This window comes from Carcharodon carcharias, chromosome 15, assembly GCF_017639515.1.
Source record: "Carcharodon carcharias isolate sCarCar2 chromosome 15, sCarCar2.pri, whole genome shotgun sequence".
Taxonomy (NCBI): Eukaryota; Metazoa; Chordata; class Chondrichthyes; order Lamniformes; family Lamnidae; genus Carcharodon; species Carcharodon carcharias.
In genome coordinates this window covers 7235081-7244048 of record NC_054481.1, presented here as the reverse complement: position 1 = coordinate 7244048, position 8968 = coordinate 7235081, and the positions used below count along the sequence as shown (strand labels likewise).

At 38.6% G+C, this 8968-nt stretch overlaps 1 protein-coding gene across 1 annotated transcript in view; it reads right to left on the bottom strand.

The window, feature by feature from the left end:
• Positions 1–983: 983 nt before the first annotated feature.
• Positions 984–8968, bottom strand: part of LOC121287993 (tumor necrosis factor receptor superfamily member 17-like) — a 45554-nt gene continuing 37569 nt past the window's right edge. The window contains exons 3-4 of the mRNA XM_041206198.1: positions 4262–4402; positions 984–1261 (exon numbers count right to left, since the gene is read on the bottom strand). Coding sequence (XP_041062132.1) covers positions 984–1261; positions 4262–4402 — 419 coding nt within the window. The remainder of the gene's footprint in view (positions 1262–4261; positions 4403–8968) is intronic.

Here is an 8968-nt window from a genome sequence, read left to right as displayed (position 1 = left end):
GCACACCAGCCTGCTCCACAGACATGACGCTCTGCAGGCAGGCTAAATTGCCTGCCAATGGAACCTCCGCTCCTCACTGGGGTGGAAGTCCCGCCCTCAGGAGCTGATTGGCTGGCAGCTCCAGCAGTCCTGGCAGTGCCAACATCTCATTAATGGGCACTGGCAGGACTGCCACCAGTCCCAAGAAGAAGGCCCAATGGATCCCGGAGTAAGGGAAGTCCAGGGTATTGGGCAAGGAGGGTTTGGCCCAGTTAGGGGGGGGGGGGGGGGGGGGGGGGGGGGGGGGGGGGGGGGGGGGGGGGGGGGGAGTGGTGAGTTTCAGAGAGCAAGCAGCTAGGAAGAAAGCGGGGAGCACTATCTTGTACAAAGAGCATCCCCCCCAAAGATAGTACCCGCCTTCCATCCTGCCCTTTTAAAAACTTAACCAAAACAGCCTGCCCACTCCCACCTGACTGTCCACACCATCCATATTATGCCATGGACAGCATATTATCAAGGTCCATTGGCTTGTTAACTAGCTCAATTGACTCTTGATTATTTATTTAAATATGGCGGCCAATTTCGGCACCTGCCCACCTACCATGTTATGGGGGTGAACTTGAGTATGGGCAGGAAGGTGCCCTTCTGCAATGGTACATAAAATCTAGCCCTATATCTCCATTTAAAAGAAAGTATTGCTGCACTGGGAAAAATGGTATGTATAAGTTTCATGCCTCTACTCGAGGAATGTAGGATTACAGTTTGACTAACACCAAACTACTATGTAATATTGTCATTTATACCAATTAAATTTGTCAACAAGTTAGTATCAAAAGGTCAGCTTACATTTACAATAATTTCCTGTCACTTGGTTCTTCAGATGTGGCTTCAGATTCACTGAAATATCTCTCAGTAACAATTCTGCAAAGACCTATTTGTCAGATAATCTACGGTTTTGAAATTCTTTGAGATTTTGAAATTTGAAGTTCTTAATGCTGTGATTGCTATATCTTTTGATAGCCACACCATTCTACAGTTTTGGTCGTGACAAGAATAGTTGCTCCTTCTTCAGTGGCTGGTAAAGGAAGTGAACTATCACAGTCACAGTTTTCCTGAGCACCTGTCACCAACTTCCTACTTTCATTTTCTCGAGACATGCAATTGGAAACTTCACACTCCAGTTCAGATTGTTGGTTCCTTGCAGAAGAGAATTCCTGCACATCTTCAGCCAGAGGGTTTTCCTTGAAACTTGAAGCAACAACATTGCCATCAAATGTAACTTCTGCAAATAGAATATAAATAATAATTCAGAATAATGACCTTGTAGTGTAAATTGGGAAAGAATACAAGCAAATGCCTACAGTCCCACCTTTTTACAAACAAGTCATTGAATATATTCAAGGCTGAGTTAGACAGAATTTTTGACCTAGGAGGGAGTCAAAGGTCACAGAGGGCAGGCAGGAAAATGGGGTTAAAGCCACAGTCAGATCAGCCGTGAGCTTATTGAATGGCAAGGTTGGTTCAAGAGGCCAAATGACTTACTCCTGCTCTGGCTCCTATTTCTTATGTTTTTATTCAGCCAGTGTCAAGAAGAGGGTCAGGGGGTTAATAGACATCTTCAAAATCCTTATTTGAAAGAGGTTCAGAGACTTGGGTATTTTTATTTGAGAAAATCAAAGACTTTGAGGTGATTTTATTGAAACATTTAAAATGGAGGGACTATGCCATGTCCATGGAATTAGTTGAGCCAAATATTTTAGGGAGAATTAGGGAATGTGAAGGAATGCAGCTATAAATACAGACATCAGATTAAAAAGAGTGAGTCTCCTATGAAGTGGGGATTAAAAATTAAAAGCAGAGTTCATCTGCTGGACAAAGTTTATAAAGTTTATAAACATGCCTGGGCATAATTGTGCACTCAAGGACAATGACATCCTGTGACATAGGATACGGCATATTCTCTAACATAAGGCAGTTCCTGAAAAGCCTCTACATCACCCCAGCAAGGTATTGATAAATTGTAAAATACCACAATTTAACAATGGAAAACCTTAAGGATACCCCTAAAACACTTGTCAACTGAATGGTGGAAACTTGATTCTAGCAAGAAAGTGTCTATTATCTGAAACTCTCAGTATTCTATTTGTTTGAAGGTTGCTGACTAAAATGAAGAATATTCACTAAAACAAAGGAAGTTGTCCAGCAAGAGTGCTCAACATGGTTCCTGCTCGTTCAACTCTTTAATGGTATAAATATTGGAACACACAGTGAGATTTTAAGATTTGTCAGATTCAATCCAGCATCTCTCAAAGTAAAGGCATGGCTGCTGTGGTGTAGCAATGATTATTCTCCCTTTAATTGGAATAGCAGTATCGTGCTAGCTGGGGGATTTAAGGTACCTATGATTTTAAATATTATTGGATCTCTTAAATATCTCTCTATAACATTATTAAGACCTGGATTCTCTAATAGAAACACGATGATACTTACTTTTAATAGAACTATCAATGTTGCGATTACCATCAAAAGTCAATTGTATGCTTGGTTATTTAATAAACTTTTACATAATTTGAAAAATATATTGTCTCATGTAGCCTTCTGTTTCCAAACTCAAAAACCCAATCTCTTTACACTCTTCAGTTTGAAGTTACATTGTTGAGGAAAGTGCCCAGACCCATATAATATAATATCCGGGTTATTTTAATCTGGCTAAAACTTATTAAAAAGGCTATCTGGAGGACAGTGATATTCTCTGGTGGTTCATTTCCTTCAGGGAGAGTTAGGTCAGTTCTTCAGAACCATTTAAGCATCTATGAGGTCTGTCTTTCTCAAGTGAGAGTGATCATCCAAGGAGTACACCTGATCCAGTATCATCCAAAAAAGGGCTAGGATTATAACCCATTTCAAGAAAACATGTAAAAGTTATTCAAGCACAGAACCAGGTTGGATGTCAGGATTTTGCATTGACACAGAGAATCACAGACCTTTGAAATAAGTTACCAGTATGTACAGTGAATGCTAATCTACTGAAAACATTCAAAACAAAGTAAAATGAGTTTTTGGAGGCTATTATCACTGTGCACAAAAGAAGAGTGGAATATTGGATGAATTGCTTCATGGTCAATGTTATCTTCTGCCATTCTATTTTCTCTGAATTGACCTTGGGTTTTTTAATAAATCTGTTTTATTTTGCTCTCTCCCGAAAGATAACATGACTGGGGAGTGACAGAGCATTGAATTCCATGGTACTTAGTTGCAAATTTAGTGTTTGGGATAAGCTTAATGCACTAACTCATCTTTCATTTAATCCCCTCTTTTTTGTATGTTTCTAAGAAAAGTTCACATGGTGCCATTGATGTGGGAAAATGCCAATTTACATCACTGTAACAGGTCAGATAAGTGATAACTTAATTATTCAAGATCTACTGGTTACTCATTTATGTCTCATCACTGATGATTATCACCTTCCCATGCACAAATCAGTACTGTATATGCAGAATATATGGAATAGCACAACACAGAAGGCGGCATTTGGCCCATTGGGTCTGTGTCAACTCTTTTGAAGAACAATCCGGTTAGTCCCACTTCCCTGCTCTTTCCCCAAAATCCTGACTTTTTTTCTCCTTCAAAAATTTATCCAATTACCTTAGAAGGCTACTATTGAGTCTGTATTCACCATCCTCTCTGGCAGTGCATTTCAAATCCTGCCAAATTATTGCTTAAAAATAGGTTTACTCATGTCACTTCTGGTTCTTTTCCCAACCACCTAAGTCCACAGGCCTTTCATTGCATCAGTAAAGGAGAATTAGGTCTGTTGAAAAAGGCAGTGACATTTCTCTATTTGACAAAATTAGGCAAGAAAAAATGGTGAAAGGTTTTTCAGGTTTGGCATCTTATATAAACTCAGCAATTTCTAAAATTGCAATATTTGTATCTAATATGTTTGATGATGGCAATAGTCTGGTCCAACTAAGATCAACTTTCTGATCATGTACTATACAGTTCACTTTTATTCCAACATTGTAGATATGCAATATTTCAAACTTGGATTCCAAACAAAGAAGTGACTCAAGTAGATCTAATATTTTATCTAATCTTTATTAAATTTGAATACTTTAACATTATAGCACATAATTCAAATTTTGAAGTCAGAAGCATTTTTCAGCTAGTTTCCCAATCTGATTGTCAATGCTGTTATTAACAAGTTTCAAAAAGCACTTATGAATCATCAACAAAAAAAATCTGAAGATTTTACCATCACCTGTAGGTTGAAGTGACATACTTGCTTTCCTTTGATGTAATTTTCGAAGCACAAGAATGAATACAGACAATATTACAATTAGAAGTGGGAGTAATCCAATAACAATCCAAGAGTTTCTAATTGTCTCGTTACTCCAAGTAGACAAGGAAGATACTTGAGCTTCTGTGAGTAAAACAAAACACAGTTACAAGTTACATTTGAATGCAGGTGCCCATTGTTTCTTTACTATCCAGGAATACTGCAATGATAATTTCACATTCCAGCCAATTAAATGAAACACAAAGCAATTTCAAATTCCACCCATGAGAATAATTTCCAAAAATTATTATCCAAACAGTTTCCTATGTCTTTCATTGAAAATTATTGAATTCCACTTAAAGGTATTCTCCTGTCATTCTCCTTCTATCAGGCCTCTGTAAGAACCTCTGCTGTTTGGAGGTGTCCAAAAGTGACCAATTCCCCCAAAATAGAAGTGATCCATTCTGCTAATTCTCTTGTTCTGTTGGCATGGTCAAGATTTAGAACTCAGTCAGGTCAATCCCCACCACTTGTACCCTTCGCTTTTATCACAGACAGCTGCCTATATTGTTCAAATGCTGCTTAACCATTGGTCATCTCCAGAGTCATCAATTACAAAGGTGTAATTCATAATGCATTGAACACACCAGCAATTTCATACAGTTCAGGATTTAGTCATTGAAAAGCTCCAAGGTTTTTTTGATAAAGTTAGGTCTTCAGGTCTTCAATCAGCTGTTTGCAGTAGTAGCAGCATAGGAAGGAGATCAGAAAGTGGAGATTGTGGGCAGCTTCATTTAGATGGTTTTATCATCCACTGTGTAGAGTGGGCAAATTGTGTTGGCACAAACAGACCTACTATATGCAGTGAAAGCGGTACAGTGTTGAAATGCTCTGATCACTACGTGGTCTGACATTTTAAATGCATTGAGAAATAAGCTCTCTGGTGCTGCCAGTCAAATCCAAACTATATGTTGAAATAATTTACAACCTTGCTGAATAGAGGAAACCTTCATAGCATCACTGAATATTGTCTTATTTCATTAACTTACATTTATATACAGGAAACAGTGTGGAGAATGACATATGTAATGCTGGTCCACTGCATACCATGTGTTGAACAATCAGTATGGTCACCACTAGAAATTAACATTTGTTTGTTTTCCTGCATGATTCTTGTTGATTTATTCAGCTGGATTTGGGGTTAATGGCAAAGCAATGGTGCTTGCTGCTGATCTTAAAAAAGATCTAGTGGTCTCTGTGGTGTGGATTTCAACTTTCCGACATTAGTTTGAATCTGGTGCCAAGTCAACAGGACTTTGAGGTGTCCAGCAACATTAATGTCATCAAACGTGGTAAACAACCAATCACATTGAAGTATTCTCACAGATAGCAAACCAGGAAGTAAAATGGACTTATTATCCTAAATATTTCACAGAGTGCAAAATAAATGATTGGAATATACTCATAGTATTAACATAGAAGCCGAAATTTCATAAATAAAGTGTAAAAATGTTCTACAACATTGAATTTATCATCATGGAGAAATTTGACATTCCAGAAATAACATTTTTTCAGAGCCAGAGAAGTTTTTCAGCAATAGTTATGAACTTGGTACACTGTTAAAAACCCAGTTACACCTCATTCAACAAGGTATAAGCCTTTTAAAAGTATTGCAGGAAGCCCAATCACTTAAAAATGCAAGTTTTTGTTATTTCAATGATTTCTGCAGTTTCTGGAGACTTCAACAATGCACCCTATGGGGATGCATGGAATCAGTGACACCTTCTGGATTTTAATGTTTAACTGTGCTGATGTGCACTCCAGAAGTTACTGTCAGTTTCAGAAGAGTAACAACTTGAAGACCAACAGTTTTTCCATTGTTACTATGGAAAAACCAAACCATCTAGACCAAAAATAAACTGCAAGCGCTACCAGCATGTGAGAAGAATTGACTGAAAGGGATTGTTAACTCAGGTAGTGTGAGGGATATAGTTTAATACAGAAGGACATAAGAAATAAGACCAGGAGTCCACAGCCTTCTGGGATAGAGAATTCGAAAGGTTTATAATCTTTTGAGTGAACAAAGTTTTTCTCATCTTTGTCCTAAATGGCCAACCCTTTATTCCGAGATGGCAAACCCAAGTTCTCTACTCTCCAGCCAGGGGAAACATCCTCCCAGCACCTACCCTGTCAAGCCTATGACACAAGATTGTTGAATGTTTCAACTTACAGGAACAGCAATGCCCACTGAAGCTAATTCAACCTATCACACTGATGGGTTCAAACATTCCTTCCAAATACTTCTCCAAAGTTGTCATCAAGACTCAAAACATACAAATTATTCAATTAGGAAATCAGCAGAGACAGAAAAAAATATATACTTTAATATCTTTCTTGAAGAACAGTTTTGATTCTACAGGTGGCCATATAAAGAGAATTTGCCTTTAAAAAGCTATCTGTTTGAATAATGGCATATATATTTATTTCCCCTGAGGCACAAAACATCATTGGAAGGGCTCCCGAAAAATATTTATCAGAAAAATGAAGGAAGAATTTAAACAGATGAATTGAAGAAGAACATTTGTCAATATTTCAGTAGAAGACAAAGGAAATACGTGTTAAATGCTGGAAAAGCACACATAAAAGTTTTGCAAGGTTAGACTAACAAAATATGATTTTAAATGGACTAACGAACAAATTAAAAGTGAGCACAAAGGCTGCAGCTTATCCGAAACGTTGAAGCCCATGCCTGACACCACACCAAGACTCGCTCAACCATCAACCCTTATCCTACCTGACCTAAATTGGCTCTTAGTTCCCTAATTCTTCCAATTTAAAATTCTCATCCTGGCATTTAAATGCCTTCATGGCCTTGCCCTTCCAATCTATGTGACCTCCTCCATCCTTACAAAATCCTCCAGAGCTCTGTGTTCCTCTGAATCTGGTCTTTTGTGCTCCCACTCACCTGCTGTGGCAAGCATGTCACAAGGTGTTTGGTCTCCTGTTCTAAAATTCCTTCCCTAAACCCCCCTGCCTTTCCACCTCTTTCCAATCTTTGAGGATCCTGTTTAAAAGCAATCTCTTTGGCTAAGCTTTTGGACAGCCCTCCTCCTATTTCCTTCTTTGAACTGACACCAATTTTTGTTTGAGTAGACCTAAGCAAAGCTTCTTGGGGTGTTTTACTACACTAAGGGTGTAATAGAAATGCATGCTGTTTCTATTGTCAGCAAGAAATCACAAATATTTTGAATGCTTCTTTTAAACTGTTCATGACAGAAGGCATAAAAAGTATAGCCTCCCCTAAAGAGAACTAAGACAAAATTCCAGACTTCAATCTAAAGGAGAGCTAAGAAAAGCTGAAAGGATTTAAATCATACATATCCCCAGAGTGAGATAGTGTTGATCTCAGAGTGTTGAAAAAGGCTAGCAAAGAGATTTGTAATTATTTGAGGGTGTCAATCAGTAGACTAGAAAAAGGCTATGTCAATCTTGGCTCAGTAATAGCACCCTTACCAAGTCAGAAGTTTGTGGATTCAAGCAATGCTCAAGGGCTTCAGCACATAGTCCACGCCTACACTGCAACACAATACTGAAAGATTGCTGCACTGACAAAGGTGCTATCTTTAAGCTGAGATGTTCAACCAGCCAATGTCTACCCTCTCAGGTGGATGTAAACAAAATTCCATGGCACGATTTGAAGAAGAGCAAGGGAGCTTTCCAAGACAGCAGCATTTATCCTTCAACCAGCATCAAACAAAACAAACAAAAGTGAACTCATCATTGACTCATTGATGTTTGGGTTGCCTTGCTTTACACAAATCGGCTGCTGCATTTGCCTACAGAACAATAGTAACGATAATTCAGAACTAATTCTTTGACTGTACCACACATTGTGACATTTTGAAGATATGAAAGATGCTATATAAATGCAGCGGGGTCCCATATTTGGCCAGATGCTGTAGGCTGATTCGTGATTCTGCCTCTGGTTGTGATAAAACTGTCCAGTATTTTTGTCAGGCTACTCAGAAGGAGGCCATTCGGTCCATTGTGTCTGCACTAGCTCTCTGAATGAGCATTTCATCTAGTGCCATTTTTCTGCCATCTCCTCGTAACACTGCACTGTCTCTTTTCAAGTAATCATTGAATTCCCTCTTGAATGCCTCAATTAAATTTGCCTCCATCACACTCTCAGACACTGAATTCCAGACCCTAACCACATGCTGTGTGAAAACGTTTTTTCTCATATAATTTTTGCTTCTTTTATCAATTGCCTTAAATCTGTACCCTCTGGTTCTCAATCCTTCTGCCAACGGGAACAATTTCTCCCTATCTATTCTGTCCAGGCCCCTCGTGCTTTTGAATACTTCTACCAAATCTCTCATAAACCTCTTCTACATCCTCTCCAAACCTTCACACCCTTCTTAAGATGCGGCGCTCAGGACTGTACACAATACTTCAGCTGAGGTTTAACTAGTTTCTTATACAAGATCAACTATATCCCTATTAATAATGCCCTAGATACTGTCTGCTTTATTAACTGTTCTCTCAACCTGTCCTGCCACATTTAATGACTTACACACATACACTCAAGTCCCTCTGCTTCTGCACCCCTTTAGAATTGTACCCTTTATTTGATACTGTCTCTACATGTTCTTGCTACCAAAATGTATCACCTCACATTTCTCCACATTGAACTTCATCTGCCACCTA